Source organism: Cololabis saira, chromosome 24, assembly GCF_033807715.1.
Source record: "Cololabis saira isolate AMF1-May2022 chromosome 24, fColSai1.1, whole genome shotgun sequence".
Taxonomy (NCBI): domain Eukaryota; kingdom Metazoa; phylum Chordata; class Actinopteri; order Beloniformes; family Belonidae; genus Cololabis; species Cololabis saira.
Genome location: NC_084610.1, coordinates 21559933 through 21579377, shown reverse-complemented (window position 1 = coordinate 21579377; position 19445 = coordinate 21559933). Strand labels below are relative to the sequence as shown.

General features: G+C 38.2%; 1 protein-coding gene across 1 annotated transcript in view; it reads right to left on the bottom strand.

Annotated features, from left to right (window-relative positions):
- Positions 1–19445, bottom strand: part of LOC133425230 (kalirin-like) — a 112656-nt gene that overhangs the window by 10577 nt on the left and 82634 nt on the right. The window contains 9 exon segments of the mRNA XM_061715965.1: positions 1507–1576; positions 1662–1765; positions 1848–1914; positions 1995–2065; positions 3262–3375; positions 3454–3582; positions 6247–6347; positions 7221–7274; positions 13340–13661. Of these exon segments, the coding sequence (XP_061571949.1) occupies positions 1507–1576; positions 1662–1765; positions 1848–1914; positions 1995–2065; positions 3262–3375; positions 3454–3582; positions 6247–6347; positions 7221–7274; positions 13340–13661 (1032 nt within the window).

Sequence of the window (19445 nt, the reverse complement as noted above, 5' to 3'; positions counted from 1 at the left end):
AAGTCCCAAGTCCAGTCAGGAGTCCCTGCCAGGGCAGCCAGAGTCAAGTCCTTGGACGAGACCAACAACTCCTGACCCCTAAACTAATGGTGCAGCATCCTCTGCCGGTGGCGAAGAGCATCTCTGAATGCACAACACCGGATCCTGCAGCGTGGGAGTGAGAGGGGCAGGGTAACGGCCCAGGCAGGCGGGGGAGAGGTTTGTCCCTCAAGACTCCTCTCCCTGGCCCTGCCCCTTCTCAACCTTTCCCCGACCCTGCACCCCAACCTGGGACTTGCTGATTGGGCCGGAGCTTCGGGAGCTGCGTGCTGGCGTGCGGTCCCCACCCCTGGTCATCCCGTTGCTGCTTCCACCTGCCTGCTGTGCTGTTGACGTCCCTGACCCCCAGTCTGGCCCTCAGCAGGAGGGTCCCCCCTTATGATCCAGGTCCTGCTCAAGGTTTCTTCCCTCCTAAAGGGGAGTTTTCCTTGCCACTGTTTGGCTTAAGGTTTTTCTCCCACTAGGGGAGTTTTTACCTGCCATTGTTTATGTAATAACTGCTCTGGGGGTTTATGTTCTGGGTCTCTGGAAAGCGTCTAGAGACAACTTATGTTGTATTAGACCAGGGGTGTCAAACTCATTTTGCTAGGCGGGCCGGATTTGACCAATTTTTTTCTCACACTCAAAATAACAAAAAAACGGTACGAATTTTTTTTTTACTATTGTTATCTAATCCAATATCAGTTTAGATAATTTTAAAGGAAATATGCACTTTGTTTACACTCTAATTATGTAAAATATATTTCTTCAGGATCTTTTCTTGAAATTTCTTGTTTTTTTTTTCAAATTATGTAAGATACTTTTTTTACAAAGATAAACAGAAACAAGTATGTTTTTTTCGCTTTTTTTCTTATTACATCCGAGAGTGTTTCTTTGTGATTTAGAGATTTTTCAAGTACAATTAAATGTATTTATTTTTAAAAATTGGCGCGGATATTTACGCCAGTGTGCCGAAAAAGTCAGCACTTCTTTTTTAACTGTTTTACTTTGTCACTATCCTCGTATTCAAAACTGAAATTCTCCAAATAAATATCTTCTATCATCTTTTTTAGCAGTGATATTTTTCCTGTGAAAATATATAATAGTAGTCGGTTAATAAAAATAAACGACCGTCTACAAAGAAATAAAATCGGCAAATGCATTCTAGAAAACTAAAAAAATGTCGAAAACTGCTCTATTTGTGGAATAACGATGGATTTGTAGAAGAAATATATTATCGGATATGCTGCGATTCATGGCAATTATTTATGCCTTTTTTAGTAAATTAACATTTCGTTTTTTTGCGTTGGAAACTTCTCGCGGGCCGCATGAAAACCTCTCTCGGGCCTCGTGTGGCCCACGGGCCGCACATTTGACACCTCTGTATTAGACGCTATATAAATAAAATCGAATTGAATTGAATTGAATTAAACCTCCCAGTGGAGTTCTGGTCTTGGGTTCTCGTGGCGGTCCGGGTGGACGACTCACGTGTCTGATGAAGAGGTCGGCCAGCAGGTCGTGGTTCTGGACGCAGCGGTCCAACTCGATGAGGAAGAAGCTGCAAAAGAAGAACAGTCTGAGCATGTCTGTCCTCGTCTAAGGGTTTTGGGGTTTTTGGGGGGTTTGGGGTTTCGGTTACGGACTCGCGGTGCCAGTCGTAGATCTGCTGGATGTTGCCGAAGACGATCTTGTCTTTCCCCCTCATCTCTTCAGGAATCCCTCGGACCTCCAGCCGGGACATGAAACCCTGAGAGAGGACAACAGTCCTGTGGACGGGTTCTTTCTGTCTGGTGGTTTTATCTGAGGATGGTTGTGGACTCACGTCTCACCTCTACGATCACGCCCAGGTCCTTCACGTAGTCCTTCTCTGATTGGATCATCTCGTTAACGACGAACCTGCACACAGACGCTAACAAAGCTCACACGTGTCTCCTTCAGTATTCGGTGGATATCTGCTAAAAATGTGAGTTTCCTACATGCGTCCTCGCAGCGCTTTGTTCCTCTGCTCGGTGTCCGACTCGTTGGAGCCCTGATCCGAATCCAGACCCTGAAGACGGAGAGAACATGAGTCTTTTTAGTGTTTCTGCCGCAATGGAAAGGCTTCCATCTTTATTAGGGCCCGAGCACTTACAGTGCGAAGGCTTTATTGTATCTGTAGGAGATCCTCGTTCTGGTTTTTGTGTTTTTCCATGTTTTTATTTTTCTGAAGAAATGAGGGCCTTTTTTTCCCCCTAAACGTGCCCCAAAAGTCACAAAATTTTCCACGCAAGCCAGGCCTGGCGAAAAATTTGATATTTAATGGTATGCATTAATGGGCGTGGCCTAATGGCTCAACAGCTCCCCTAGAAAACTTTGTGCCTCAAGCCCCACAATACGGTTTGACGTACATGCACTAAGATCGGTACACACCTGTATCATGTCGCAACTTAAAGAAATGTCTCTTGGCGCCATGGCCGAAACCGAACAGGAAGTCGGCCATTTTGAATTAATCGTGTAATTTTGGCGCAATTTCTGCCATTTCTTCGGCCGCTTCTTCGCCCGAACCGTAACGTGCACCCAGGTGTGTTATACATCAAAATGTGCGTCTCCATCCTGCGACGATGCGCATTACTTTTCATGCCAAAAAGCATGGCCCCCCTTCATCTGACTGGTTTATATTTGATAGTTCATACTTTCTGCCATAACTTTTGAATGGTTTGACATAAAGATTCGTGGGTGGTGTCATCGGACTCGGTTTTAAATACTTGAACAGAATTGGCATGAATTAGCCCCGCCCCTTCTACTGATTGGTCGATATTTGATAGATCCTATTTTCTGCCATAACTTTTGAATGGCATGCCATAGAGAGTCATGGGAGGTGTCATCGGACTTATTTTTGAGTCCTTGACCATAATTGGTGCAAATTAACCAGTAGGATGTCCCTTCTTCTGATTGGTCGATATCTGATAGTCCCTATTCTCTGCCATAACTTTTGAACAGGTTGCGATAAAGACATGTGGGTGGTGTCATCGGACTCGGTTTTGACTCCTTCACCTTAATTGGTGCAAATTAGCCCCGCCCCTTCTTCTGATTGGTCGTAATGTGATAGTTCCTATTTTCTCCAATAACTTTTGAATGGTTTGACATAAAGAGTCGTGGGTGGTGTCATCTGACTTAGTTTTGAGTCCTTGACCTTTATTGGTGAAAATTGCACATTCGAGGGCCCGTTCATCGCTGCTTGCAGCTTTAATTTCCCTTTGTTACCTCGGGGTTGTTGGGATCTTTGATAATCTGCATTGGCGGTGGTAGAGGGGTGCTGCTCTCCTCCTCAGGCTCCTCCTCCCCTCCACTATGCGACGCCTCCTCCTTCCGGGCCTTCTGCAGGTTGGAGAAACAGTCAGCGTTAAAGTTTAAGCTTTGGGGACTTCGCCGTTGTTCTGTGTTCTTAAATCCCACCTGGGCGTTGCCCGTGAGGGGCGTGGTCTGTTCTGACCGGTTGTCCCGCCTCCGGGTTCTGATTGGGGGCTTTTTCTGTCCGTCAGCTTTTCCTTGACTCAGCCTCCGGACGGGACTGGTGAGCCAGCGCTGCACAAACAGGAGGAAGACCAGTATTACCAGCATGAACACCATTAGGATGAGTACTGGTATGATGGTTAGGGCTGGGCGATATGGACCAAAAGTCATATCTCAATATTTTCTAGCTGAATGGCGATACTCGATATATATCGATATTTTTTCTGTGCCATAATTGGGGTTTCCCCCAAAGCATTATAGCATAGCATCTCTGTTAGCATCTCTGTTAGCATCTCTGTTAGCTTCATTTTTTTCTGAGGCAAACCCTTAAAAAAACAGTCAGTTTTAATACAAAGCCTCGTGACAAATGTCACACAGGTTGCTTTATTAACAGAGGTCTGCACAATATCAAAATGTATAAAATACATGAAATAAAAATAAACTGCCTGCCTGCAGAATAAAAATGCTTCTTGAATCAAATAAAACAAATATCCCTTTCCTGCATAACAATTAAATTAAAATACACTGTGCAATTAATACAATGTAGACAGTAAAAGGCAGACTTTTCCACTGAGGTTGACCGTTGTGCAAATAACAAATAAAACATTTAAGTCAATTTGTCACAAAATAAGCTATATCAAAATCATAAAAAAAAGTAAAAAAAAAAATATATATTTTTTTAAATCAATATAAACGATATTGTCTCGTACCATATCGCGTTTGAAAATACATTGATATATATTAAAATCTCGATATATCGCCCAGCCCTAGATGGAGTACCAGTATCAATACCAGTATGTTGAGTATTAGTACCAGTATGTTGAGTACCAGTATGAATACCAGTATGATTAGTACCAGTATGTTGAGTACCGTTATGTTGAGTACTAGCATCAGTACCAGTATCCATACCAATATGTTGAGTACCAGCATCAGTACCAGTATCCATACCAATATGATGAGTATGAGTATCAGTACCAGTATGATGAGTACCAGTAGGATGAATACTAGTGTGGTGAGTACCAGTATCAATACCAGTATGATTAGTATCAGTGTTAGAAAGCCCACACTGTTTATGTTTACTAGTTTATAGTATTTTATATTATTAATTTTTCCATTGTGGTTTGAATTGTCCCACGCTACTGGACTCAGCAGACTTTACCAACGGTCCCTGAATGCACCACAACAGTTTTGTGCCGACGCCGTCGAGTGAAGGCAGTTTACTCTTTCCTTCATGTGGCTGCCGATAGATGGTGCTGTTTTCTTCGTCTGTTTTAGCCATCCACCTGTTTTTTGAGTTCATTACTGTGTGTGGATGCCTAAAGGTGAGCTTATTGACATTATAAGGTGAACTAGCGTGTAGCCTGATACTGTTTTTAAAAATATTTACACATGTCATACACCAAATTATCTCTTTTCTCAGTTGCTTCTTGCTAGTGATAGCCACAGCTATCATACTAGACATGCTAGAGAGGTCATTTCACCCTGCCCAAACCTAAAACCCATGCACTAAAAACAACGGTAATGTACAGGGCAGTTACTTACTGGAATAGACTTCCAGAAAATCTTATTTCAACTAGTGGCAGAGTTGAAGCTTCAAGAGGAGACTAAGAAAGGAAGTTCAAAAGAAAAGGTTGTTTTAGATTGTGTCTAATGGTTTTAGCTTATTGATTTAATTGAGTTAGGTGTTATATAAATAAACATATTTTCTTGTTCTGCATTTAATTTCAATTCATGGTATTTTATTTTGCTGAAGTTTTGTGACGTTTCCGGTTATTTTCACTATTTTTAAATTTTCTTCTATTGAAATACGTTTCTTTGTTTTTGTATTTGCCTCATTTAGTATGCACTTATTTATCTTTAGTTGTACTTGGATTTATCTTTAATGTATCTGTTTTTGGTTGTTCTTTTTTTTTTTTTTTTTTCATTTTCGTTTTTTTCATTTAGGAAAATTAATTTTCTTTTTTTCATAGTTTTTTGCTTATTATTATCTTTAGTTTTTATTTGGTTTTGTTTTTTTGTCTTTTTCTTTTTAGTTGTTGTTCTTTGTACTTGTTATCTACTTATAAGAAGAATAGTTGCTGCTGAGGCAGCAACTAATGGGGATCTGAAATAAAAAAAAAAAATAAAATAAAAACTGAACATCAGCATGTTTATCCATTCACACTTTGTTTAAGTTACAGTTAAATTGCTGTTGTGTAATATATTAGTTATGCTACTATGTTCATTTCTATTGTTTATAAACTTCTTTGGAGGTGGTGTGTTAATATTAATTGGTCATTTGCTGTATTATTTGATTGATTAATGAAACTTGTATGTTATGTTATTTACTTGTATTCTGGTTTCGGTATATTAATACGTTTTTCTCTTGTTTGTATTGTTACAGACCACAGTTAAATAAATTCATCTGACCTGGAAATCCGTATCTGTGTCCTTTAACTTGGACACACATCCATACCTTGCCGCTCTAAACCAGATATTTCCTGGAGACCCCAATTCTCCTTTTTAATCAGTATGTAAACCAGTAGGATGAATACTAGTGTGGTGAGTACCAGAATCAGTACCAGTATGATGAATACCAGTATCAGTACCAGTATGATGAATACCAGTATCAGTACCAGTATGATGAATACCAGTATCAGTACCAGTATGATGAATACCAGTATCAGTACCAGTATGATGAATACCAGTACCAGTACCAGTATGATGAATACCAGTATGATGGGTACCGGCTGTTACCTTCAGGGTGTTTCCAGTTCCAGAGCCGCTGCGTTTGGGTCCCGGAGAGCCGACGGCTCCGGCTGGAGCTCCGGCTCCGGCCACGGTGGGGGAGGTGGCACCTGAGAGAGGAACACAGGTGAGGACAACATCTGCACACATCTGGACAACATCTGCACAACATCTGGACAAGATCTGCACACATCTGGACACATCTGGACAACATCTGCACACATCTGGACAACATCTGCACACATCTGGACAACATCTGGGCACATCTGGAGTATGGAGCTAGAACAGTCTCATAATTCGCAAATGCACACACCGTTTCACAAATGCACAGGACAAAATGCACAAATGCACACACTGATTCGCAAATGCACACACCGTTTCACAAATGCACAGGACAAAATGCACAAATGCACACACGATTCGCAAATGCACACACCATTTCACAAATGCACAGAACAATTCACACGTACGTAGGACAAGATATACAAATGTAATCGTGTTTTATCCACTGCTCTGCGTCCCCCACGTGGGGTGCGCTCTTATAATTGGCTGAAACAAAGCAAGATATCTGATTGGTTGCAGATCCTTCTGTGTTAAAAAAAAAAACGTATTTGTGGATCGAGTCATGTCAGGGGAGTCTCAAAAGTCACATGCAAATCCAGCACAGCTCACAGACAAAAAACGTTTGTAAATCAGGTTATATTTGTGTGTGCATCAAAAATACATTTGTGTATCTTGTCCTACGCACGTGTGAATTGTCCTGTGCATTTGTGAAACGATGTGTGCATTTGCGGATCGGTGTGTGCATTTGTGCATTTTGCCCTGTGCATTTGTGAAACGGTGTGTGCATTTGAGCGAATTATGAGACTGTTCTAGCTCCATAAACAACATCTGCACACATCTGGACACATCTGCACACATTTGCACACATCTACACAACATCTGCACACATCTGGAGGTGATGTGAGGGACTGTGTTCTTACTCTGGCTGGTCTGAGTCTGGAGACCGGAACCCTCAGAACTGATCACACTGGACTCTGCAGACACAGACGGGTTCTGATCAAAGTTCTTATCGCACTAAACAGGAAGTTGATCGGTAGTAGCAGGAAAAACTGAGGTAAAAGTGGTGAAATGGAGACAGAAGAGCCACTTCCTGTATTCGGTTCAGACGTGGAAACGCGTGACGGTTCCTCTGCCGACCACTAGAGGCGCCGTCACAGTAATCCTCTGCTCTACAGACTACCGGAACCGACCTCTGGACGGGTCCAGGGACGGAAACTACGGAGCTCAAGGATGCAGGACGACAAAGTAAGTCCCCTGAATTCAATACATGTGATATTTCAAAATAAAAGTCGCCTGAAATAAATGGATGTGATATTTCAAAATAAAAGTCTCCTGAAATAAATGGATGTGATATTTCAAAATAAAAGTCTCCTGAAATAAATGAATGTGATATTTCAAAATAAGTCCCCTGAATTCAATACATGTCATATTTCAAAATAAAAGTCTCCTAAAATAAATGAATGTGATATTTCAAAATAAGTCCCCTGAATTCAATACATGTCATATTTCAAAATAAAAGTCTCCTGAACTAAATGGATGTGATATTTCAAAATAAGTCCCCTGAATTCAATACATGTGATATTTCAAAATAAAAGTCTCCTGAAATAAATGAATCTATTTCAAAATAAGTCCCCTGAATTCTATACATGTCATATTTCAAAATAAAAGTCTCCTGAAATAAATGTGATATTTCAAAATAAAAGTCTCCTGAAATAAATGTGATATTTCAAAATAAGTCCCCTGAATTCAATACATGTCATATTTCAAAATAAAAGTCTCCTGAAATAAATGAATCTATTTCAAAATAAGTCCCCTGAATTCAATACATGTCATATTTCAAAATAAAAGTCTCCCGAAATAAATGTGATATTTCAAAATAAGTCCCCTGAATTCAATACATGTCATATTTCAAAATAAAAGTCTCCCGAAATAAATGTGATATTTCAAAATAAGTCCCCTGAATTCAATACATGTCATATTTCAAAATAAAAGTCTCCTGAAATAAATGAATGTGATATTTCAAAATAAGTCCCCTGAATTCAATACATGTCATATTTCAAAATAAAAGTCTCCTGAAATAAATGAATGTGATATTTCAAAATAAACTGAATGAAGAGCCCTAAAAGCACAAGTGTGTGAGTGTGTGTGTGTGTGTGTGTGTGAGTGTGTGCGTGCAAGAGACAGATTCATCCGTCCAGATAAGGGAAACCTGCTTGACCTGTACACACACACACACACACTCCTCATGCTGTCACTCATTAATGAACACACACTCTCACTTCTCTTCATAAGTCCTCTCTCTCTTCCTCCGTCTCTCACAGTGAACCCACCTCGCTCGTCTTCTCTCTCTCCCACAATCCATCCCCAAAAGCCCGAACAGTCCCAGCATGCACCTCTGCCTCGCCGCATGCTCGCGCATCAGTCCGCTCGCAGGAATGACGGAAACGGCCGCAGACGACACACGGCGACACAATAACAGCTGAGTGGAAGCAGCAGACTGAGGTGTGTGTGGGCGGGGACTAACAGTGGGGGTGTGGCCTAATCAGCCGGGGGTGTGGCCTGGAGAAAATGTCGCAAGAGGCTTATAATAAAAAAAATATACAGCCCATAATAAAGTAATTAATAAAACAAAAAAATAGTAAAAAGATTTTAAATATAAAACCATTCACTTACTAAAAAAGAAATTAAATACAGCTAAATGACATATATGAATAAATATTGATCAAATAATAAGGAAACAGATTAGCAAAAGTAAAATAAAGGATTTCTATTCTATCTATGAAGAATAAATGAATAAAAAACTAATCATAAAATAAATGTCTGAGAATATAAGATACAAAAACACCCTGAAATAAAAAGATGTAACTATAAATTATAGAAACTATGTAAATAAATAATAAAAGAGAAGGTAAACAGAAGAAAAATAATGAAAATTTAATCATATAAACAAAAACAGAAAGAAAAATCTAAAACAAAACATCTATTTTTAAGTTTTAATGAGGAAGTTCAACCTGAAGCTGCGAGGAAACTGCAGCTCCTGTTGTTGAACAGCTAACACACACACACACACACACACACACACACACACACACACACACACACACACACACACACACACAGGATGTTAAAGTACAGCTTCCTTCAGGTCAATATTTAACCCTGAAAACGTCACCTCTGGACCGCCAGCCACCCTGAACCTGAGAGAGTGTGTGTGTGTGTGTGTGTGTGTGTGTGTGTGTGTGTGTGTGTGTGTGTGTGTGAGAGACTGTGAGTGTGTGGAAGAATGAGAAACATGTCGTCCAACCAGATCTCCGATTCTTCCTGGGACAAAGTGATCTTAGCTTGAGGCTGCGCTTTCTCACTGTTTTTTTTAAAACTACACACCTACACACTTACACAACTACACAAATACACAAGTGCACACTTACACAAGTACATAACTAATCAACTACACAACAACACACCTACACAATCACACAAAAGTGATTAAATGGCTCCTAATAAACCAGACCGACCACAACTTCTTATCAATAGCCAGCTGTCAATCAAACACACCCTGCTGGGAGTTGATATAAATCACAGAATGGATGTGACGTGTAACCATGGAGACCAAAACTGGTCCTGTACCAGACTGTACAGATGTTTATTTCTGCTGGAAAGCTGAACATTTTAACCTGCAGGTCTGGATCTGGACCCTAGTGGTCTGTAGAGGACCTGCAGGTCTGGATCTGGACCCTAGTGGTCTGTAGAGGACCTGCAGGTCTGGATCTGGACTCTAGTGGTCTGTAGAGGACCTGCAGGTCTGGATCTGGACCCTAGTGGTCTGTAGAGGACCTGCAGGTCTGGATCTGGTCCCTAGTGGTCGATGTCGAGAAAAAAGAAGAAAAAAAGAAGGAAAAAAAGGAAAAAAAGAGGAAAAAAATAGAAAAAAAGAGGAAAAAAAATAGAAAAAAAGAGGAAAAAAGAGGGAAAAAAGAGGGAAAAAAGAGGAAAAAAAGAAGGAAAAAAAGAGGAAAAAAGAGGAAAAAATAAGGAAAAAAAGAGGAAGAAAAGAGGAAAAAATATAAAAAAGAGGGAAAAAAGAGGAAAAAAAAGGAAAAAAAGAGGGAAAAAAGAAGGAAAAAAAGAGGACAAAAAGAGGGAAAAAGAGGACAAATAGGAAAAAAAAGAGGAAGAAAAGACGAAAAAAAGGAAAAAAATAGAAAAAAATAGGAAAAAAAGAGGATGGAAAAAGAAGGAAAAAAAGAGGAAAAAAATAGAAAAAAAAGGGAAAAAATAGAAAAAAGGAGTAAAAAAGATGGAATAAGAGGGAAAAAAGAGGAAAAAAGATCCTGCAGGTCTGGATCTGGACCCTAGTGGTCTGTGGAGGACCTGCAGGTCTGGATCTGGACCCTAGTGGTCTGTAGAGGACCTGCAGGTCTGGATCTGGACCCTAGTGGTCTGTAGAGGACCTGCAGGTCTGGATCTGGACCCTAGTGGTCTGTAGAGGACCTGCAGGTCTGGATCTGGACCCTAGTGGTCTATGGGCTCAAATTAAAGCCATAACAATTTTGTATCTGTAAATAAACTTTGTACTTGTAGAAATATTTTGTGTTCGTGTGCAAAAAATATTTGTACTTGCAAAAAATGTTATAAATATGTTATATGTATCAGCTAAGGTAGTGATGAAAAACAATATATATCCCCCCTCACAAAAGAGACATATTTTTTCATCAACAAAACAAATAACAAAATAACATATTTGAACCATTTTTCAGACAATAAAATAATAATAACAATAAAATGTAATGTATAAAAATATAATATATGCTTTGTTGATGAGAAAATATGTTTCTCTATTTTTCTTATTTTTGTGGATATATATTGTTTTTCGGCACTACCTTGTTCTCTATAGCTGATATAACAAGTATATAACATGTACAAATATTTTTTGCACACGCACAAAATATTTCTACAAGTACAAATATTTTTTGCACACGCACAAAATATTTCTACAAGTACAAATATTTTTTGCAAGTACAAATATTTTTTGCACACGCACAAAATATTTCTACAAGTACAAATATTTTTTGCACACGCACAAAATATTTCTACAAGTACAAATATTTTTTGCAAGTACAAATATTTTTTGCACACACACAAAATATTTCTACAAGTACAAATATTTTTTGCAAGTACAAATATTTTTTGCACACGCACAAAATATTTCTACAAGTACAAAGTTTATTTACAGATACAAAATATTTATGGCTTTAATTTGAGCCCATAGTGGTCTGTAGAGGACCTGCAGGTCTGGATCGGGGACACGAGTAAACGTTTAGTTTAGTTTAACCTGAAGCAGCTTCTGAAAAACAAGCGTGTCCTGCGGGACCCGTGTGTGTTTACGACCAGGACTTAAATATTTACGGGGACACCGAGAGGACGGGGGACGCCCCGCTGGGCTCAGGTGCAGCGCGGAGGGAGGATGTTTAAAGCCCCCTGTTTAAACAGGAAGTGGCACCCTGCAAACACAGACGGGCGAGGATACCAAAGATACTCTAGTCCAGGGGTCGGCAATCCAAAATGCTGAAAGAGCCGTATTGGACCAAAAACACAAAAAACGAATATATCTGGAGCCGCAAAAAATGAAAAGTCTTGTATAAGCCTTAGAATGAAGACAACATGTTTCTATATAAGTTATAACTGGGGGAAGATTTATTTTTTTTGATTATGCACTTTGAGAAAAAAGTCGAAATGTCAAGAAAAAAGTCGAAATGTCGAGAAAAAAGTCAAAATTTCGAGAAAAAAGTCAAAATTTCGAGAAAGAAATTGAAATGTCGAGATTAAAAAGTTGAAATGTTGAGAAAAAAGTCAATGTCGCAAAAAAGTTTCTTTCTTTCTTTCTTTCTTTCTTTCTTTCTTTCTTTCTTTCTTTCTTTCTTTCTTTCTTTCTTTCTTTCTTTCTTTCTTTCTTTCTTTCTTTCTTTCTTTCTTTCAGGCTCATTACTTTCTTTCTTTCTTCCTTTCTTTCAGGCTCCTTTCTTTCTTTCTTTTTTTTCTGGCCCATTTCTTTCTTTCTTTCTTTTTTTCTGGCTCATTACTTTCTTTCTTTCTTTCTTTCTTTTTTTCTGGCTCATTACTTTCTTTCTTTCTTTCTTTCTTTCTTTCTTTCTTTCTTTCTTTCTTTCTTTCTTTCTTTCTTTCTTTCTTTCTTTCTTTCTTTCTTTCTTTCTTTCTTTCTTTCTTTCTTTCTTTCAGGCTCCTTTCTTTCTTTCTTTCTTTCTTTCTTTCTTTCTTTCTTTCTTTCTTTCTTTCTTTTTCTATTTCTTTCTTTCTTTCTTTCTTTCTTTTTCTATTTCTATTTCTTTCTTTCTTTCTTTCTTTTTCTATTTCTTTCTTTCTTTCTTTTTCTATTTCTTTCTTTCTTTCTTTCTTTTTCTATTTCTTTCTTTCTTTCTTTCTTTTTCTATTTCTTTCTTTCTTTCTTTCTTTCTTTTTCTATTTCTTTCTTTCTCTTTCTTTTATTATTTCTTTCTTTTTCTATTTCTTTCTTTCTTTCTTTCTTTCTTTCTTTCTTTCTTTCTTTCTTTCTTTCTTTCTTTCTTTCTTTCAGGCTCATTTCTTTCTTTCTCTTTCTTTTTCTATTTCTTTCTTTTTCTATTTCTTTCTTTCTTTCTTTCAGGCTCACTTCTTTCTTTCTTTCTGGCTCATTTCTTTCTTGCTCATTTCCTTCCTTCCTTCCTTCCTTCCTTCCTTCCTTCCTTCCTTCCTTCCTTCCTTCCTTCCTTAAACCAGCTTTACACAAAAACGTCATCAATGTGAATTTATCATTTTTACCGTGAGATACAAATTCTTACCGTGGGGAATTTTTTGGACGGTTTATCGTGAACTGTAAAATATCACCCATTCCTAGTGCTCACGTTCACTTTTCCCATAGGACTCAATAGACTCAGGAGCTGCTGTTAGTCTCCTAAAGGGGCAGTGGGGAAACCCACGTGACACAGATACAGGAAACCCAACCGGAGTGGGGGGTCTATAGAACGTCTCTGAGGATACTCACCCCTCCCGGCGGTGGAGGAGGACGCAGTGGTGGTGGAGGAGGAGGTGGTGCAGGTGGACGAGGTGCTGGAGGCCGTGGTGGGGGCCGGCAGGAGCCCCTCCATGTCGCCGGCGCTGTGGGAGTGCGACAGGCAGAGGGCGCTCATGGGCAGCAGCCCCTCCTGCTGGGGGGTCTGGTCCGTGGTCCGGGCCAGGCACCAGCCGGGCCGGTCCGGCGAGCGCTCCACCAGCTCCACCGTCTGGCCGCAGCGCACGCCGAGCTCGCCGGGCCCTCCGGAGGAGAAGTCCAGCAGAACCACCACTAGCTCGCAGCCCCCGGACAGCTGCGGACAGGAGGCACAGCGTTAAAGGCACCCGCTGCAGGAATCACTAGAGCTGGGGATCCATTCAAATGTCAAGAATCAATTTGATTCTTAAGATTCAGAATTGATTAGGGGTGTAACGATACACTAATCTCATGATACGGTACGATACACGATACTGAGGTCACGATAACGATACGATACGATATTATAGCAGTATTTTTTTAACAACCTTGAATGAGGAACATATGACTGGAAAAAATGGTCTTTTATTGTAAAGACACAAAATACAAAACAATGCTGTGCGTTTTCCCTAATTGTTACAGTTTGTAATGCTTTATAACTGTTTAAGTTTTAAAGAGAAAGCCAGGCCAACCATTTTCCACAAACTGAACTAAAAGTAAATGTCAGGTTTGCATTATGCATCTTCAGTTTCATACAAGTACAAATATTTTGCCACAAACTGAATAGTTTCTCTCATGTATGACTTGACTTTTTTCTTTTCCAGAAAAAAAAAAAAACTAAAAATAAATAAATAAAAGTAAATAAATACATACAATTTTACATCATAAAAAAGATTGATTCATGCTCACCTTATAAGTGTAAGAGGAGATTTATTTTTGTTAAGAAGATTATTTTGGTAATTCAGGGTTCATTATTTTACAAATATATTCTTTATATTCTGATGTAAATCAGGGACTATAATGACACTAGTCAGTTTATCTGTAGTGATTAGTCTGTTTTAGATTGGGCGGAGTGATACGCCACAGTACGGCACTAGGTGCTGTGTTGATGTTCTAAAATCCTACACTGTTGAGGGACATTAAAGTACACTGGAACTCAGCACAAGTTGTCCCGTGTTTATCCTACTCACCACCCCAAAAAGGTTTAATTTAATAAGGTAAGGCTTAACTCTACACCAGACTTAAAGGTTCAGAGCTCAAAACCCCCCTAGAGTCCCTTGATCGGGACCACAAAAAGGTACTACTTTCTTCTGAGCGGAGGAAGATTTTGGTCCGCGGGTCGAGGCGCAGTCGGATGCGCGTTACTAGTCAACACAATAGATTAATATTAATAATCCAATATCGCGATACACTTTGTCCCGTTTTTTTGTGACGTTTTTGTATCGTGAAATTTCGTGGCACAATATATTGTTACACCCCTAGAATTGATTATCACGATTTGATTCGAATCCGATTAGGGCTGAAACGATTCCTCGAATAATTTGAGTAATTCGATTACAAAAAATGATGGAGGAATCTTCTCTGCCTCGAGGAATTGTTTAATTTTGCAGCTCAAAGCAGGTATTTCGCCCGGACTACGTTCAATGCGGCACAACGCGCTGACACCACGCACGTAAAGGTAGAAGAAAGAGGCGGCGGATATGTTTGGTTTTAACTAAAAGAAAAGGCAGAAAATGTCAAAAGCTAACTGGGTAGTTTTCAATTTTAGCTCTGTAGTCATTGAAGGATAAAACATCAAGTAGCTCTGGAGCCTAATGTGCTCCAATACAGCAGGGCTCAGAATTTTATTTTGAACACTGCCAAAACTCAAAATCTTATCAAGACTTTAACTTAACTAGAACTTAAAATTTGCTTGACACAAATGAAAGTTCAATTGAAAAACGTGGGAAAAACACCTAACCTTTTAAGTGATGTGTGTTATCAGGCATTTTTAGGTTAGAAATAAGAAAATTACGGTAACCCTTTCTTTTACAGTACAGTAATAACCAGGTAATACCATGGGAATTACACTGTAATTACCTAGTAGTAACTTGTATTTACAAGGTAATTACATGGTAACTACCGGGTAATTTACCCAGTAAGTACTAGGTAATTATTACGTATTTTCTTGTACCATGTAATTATGTGTATTTACCATGTAATTACATGGTAAATACCTGGTTGTTTAAACTAAACATTACTAGGTAATTACAAAAACATTAGATGGGAACTATGAGAGAAATTACAGGTATTTACTAGGTTAATATTGGTAACTACCAGTCAATTTACCATGTAATTCCTCTGAAATTACATTAATTATTTAAGTAAGTACCAGGTAATTACTAAGTATTTTTATGCAAACTACCAGGAGATTATAACCTATATTTGAGGTAGTTACCAGCTAATTACACTTCAATGACCATGTAGTTACCTTGTATTTACTATACATTTCATGGATAACTACCGGGTATTTACCCATTCATTATTGATTTATGTATTATCAATGGATTGGTGCATGTACCCCCGAGGGTGTAAATGACTCTATTGACCTTGTAATTAACCTGATAGTTTCCATGTTTTACCTGGCAATTAGCAGGTACTTACCTTGTAGTTACTTGCCCAGTAATTCTATTTCCTAAGTATTTACCCAATAAGTACAGACATTTTTACCTGGCTTTTACTCAGTAATTAAAGTGAAACTGGACTGTAAAAGAAAGTGTGTGTTGTTTCCATAATATTACCTGGTACTTCCTCATTAAGTACAGAAATAATTACCTGATATTTACCCAATAGTCTGGACACTTTGAGATCTAAATATGTTGTTATATCATTATTGAATGCACTGTATATTTTATTTATTTATTTTTTATTATTATTAAAAGAAAGGTAGAAAATAATATTTTGGTCCTTTAATTCCGTTTAAATTTTTTTCCATTTTCGGTCTATTTTGGTTTTTAATTTTTGAGAATTTGGTTTTTAGCATTTTATGCAAAGACAGTATATAAAGTAATGAAATATTGTGGCGTACACAATTATGGACCTCGCACCCATCAAGATTGTAGGGAAGGGGGCGTGGTCACGGGGCGTTTTATTGTTGCTTAGCAACACGTGTTCTGTGTCAGTTGTGATTCTGTTGTCTGGAATAAAATCCTGTTTACCAACCTCTGGAGTCGTGCTTCATCCTGCCACAATATAGACAATTTATGCAATTATAACTGAAAACTTTAATGTTTTCATACCTTTAAACATATTTAAAGGCAAAAACATGGCACCAGTTATTCTTGTGTCCAACAAAATATTCCTTTTTTGGGCATAAACAAAAAAATGCCGAAAATGGTAATGATGAAAAAAAAATCGATCTTTAGACATACAAATCAATTTTTAGGAATTAATATGAGAATCGATTTAGAATCGGAAAATCGATTTCTTCAACACAGGCCTAGTAATCACACAGGTGAGGAGTCCTGGTACCACAAGACCAACACATCTGGGTCAGTCCCGGTCCTCATCACCTCAGACCAGTGGCGGCTGGTGCTAAAAATCTTTGGGGGGGGCGCAATTTACCTCGGCATACAACGGGGTATTACGTACACAGAAGTCACGGTTAGGTAATAGCTTGGTACAATGGGGAAAAAAGAAAGGTAGAAAATAATATTTTGGTCCTTTAATTTTGAAAAATTTTGAAAAACAATCCAACAATGCCTTATTGGTCCTAAGTTTTAGTGAAGCAGTTCAGTTCTGCTGCAGTGGAAAAAGAAAACATAAAGTAGGGGTTTAACGTTTCAACAAGTCCACTGCTATTTTACTTTTTTCTTCCTGGTTTGGGTTCAGTTCATTTTACACATTAGACGGAAGAAAAAAAACATGAACATTTCTATTGTTCTGTCTGGAATTTATATTATTTGAAAAGATAACGTTCCCTTTTTTCAGATATTTGATCAACAGATAATATTTCAAAAGCAAGTGTTATTTAATCTATTTAAAACAAACATAAAAATCTTGTTTGTGTGGTTCAGTTTGATTTTCTAAAAAAGACGGGGAATGACTTGTCCAATCACATTAGATTCATTACAACATACGAGTTCGTCACGATACTGATCACTGATTCGTTGCTGATAACTGAGTTTCTGGTTCAGGAAGCAAATAAAAAAAACATTTTTGAACCAAATAAATATTTAAACAACATTTAATTACTATTAACAGTCACCCACAGACTGAAATAACACCTTCTTTTAATAATTATTTGCATCTTACATGTTTTTATTTACATTTTTTATTCTTCTTCTCTTGATTTGATGGGGCAGCGCCCTAGCGCCCCCTACTGACCAGACACCACTGCTACAGACGCTCGTTAACTTGTTACTTAATCATTTCATCTGCATCCCCGACCCCGTCTGTGTCGAACCTCGACGCCCCGCAGGCGTTACTCCTCTTTTTATTTCATCACTTATCTAAATTTATATCTAAAACTATGTTTATATAAAATAATCTTAAATTATGTTGATACATTTTTGATTAAAAGTCAAGACACAAACACACACACACACACACACGTCATCTTGCGGTGGGCCCCCACCCACGCTCTGATTGGCTGGCCAGATCATGTGATGTGGAGCGTTGTCTCCGGTTGCCGTGGTTACGGCTGACTCCAGACTGCAGCTCCAGAGGAGCAGAGGGGAGTTCCTGCCTAAACGAAGACATCTGGAGGACGAGAAACCCCCGAGCAGACGAGCGTTTGACAAACACACACTCACACACCCTCACACACGTACATACACGCACATACACACATGCTCACGCTCACACACACACACACACGCTCACATACACACGCTTACATACACACACCCTCATCAGAATCCTCTTAACTTTTCTGTTATTTTACTTAAGCTGTCACTTTAACATTTAAACAACTTTTTAGATTTCATCTTTAGTATTTTTCACACATTTCTTCTTTAAAAAAAGGTTCAATATTTGTTTGATGGGAGTAATTTATTGTTTATATATACAGGACTGTCTCAGAAAATTAGAATATTGTGATAAAGTCCTTTATTTTCTGTAATGCAAAAATGTCATACATTCTGGATTCATTACAAATCAACTGAAATATTCCAAGCCTTTTATTATTTTAATATTGCTGATCATGGTTTACAGCTTAAGAAAACTCAAATATCCTATCTAAAAAAATTGGAATATTCTGGGAATCTTAATCTTAAACTGTAAGACATAATCAGCAATATTAAAATAATAAATGTATGACATTTTTGTTTTTTTTAATTGCATTACAGAAAATAAAGAACTTTATCACAATATTCTAATTTTCTGAGACAGTCCTGTATTTCATAAATTTGTTTAATTGACAGATTTAAGGTGAACTGGTTCGTACGCTTGTTTGAATCTTTTTAAATCTCCATGGCAGTCGTAGCAGAAGGTGCTAATATTAAATTAAATAAAACCTCAGATGAACAAAAACCTGAAAATGTTTTCACTCATCAATCATTTCTGACAAAAATGAAGCCGAAAAAAACGATGATGTGAACAGCAGGAACTCTCAGTAACTTTCTTTCTTTCTTTCTTTCTTTCTTTCTTTCTTTCTTTCTTTCTTTCTTTCTTTCTTTCTTTCTTTCTTTCTTTCTTTCTTTCTTTCTTTCTTTCTTTCTTTCTTTCTTTCTTTCTTTCTTTCTTTCTTTCTTTCTTTCTTTCTTTCTTTCTTTCTTTCTTTCTTTCTTTCTTTCAGGCTCATTTCTTTCTTTCTTTCTTTCTTTCAGGCTCATTTCTTTCTTTCTTTCTTTCTTTCTTTCTTTCTTTCTTTCAGGCTCATTTCTTTCTTTCTTTCTTTCAGGCTCATTTCTTTCTTTCTTTCTTTCTTTCAGGCTCATTTCTTTCTTTCTTTCTTTCTTTCTTTCAGGCTCATTTCTTTCTTTCTTTCTTTCTTTCTTTCTTTTTGGCTCCTTTCTTTCTTTCTTTTTCTTTCAGGCTCATTTCTTTCTTTCTTTCTTTCTTTCTTTCTTTCTTTCTTTCTTTCTTTCTTTCTGTCTGTCTGTCTGTCTGTCTGTCTGTCTGTCTGTCTGTCTGTCTGTCT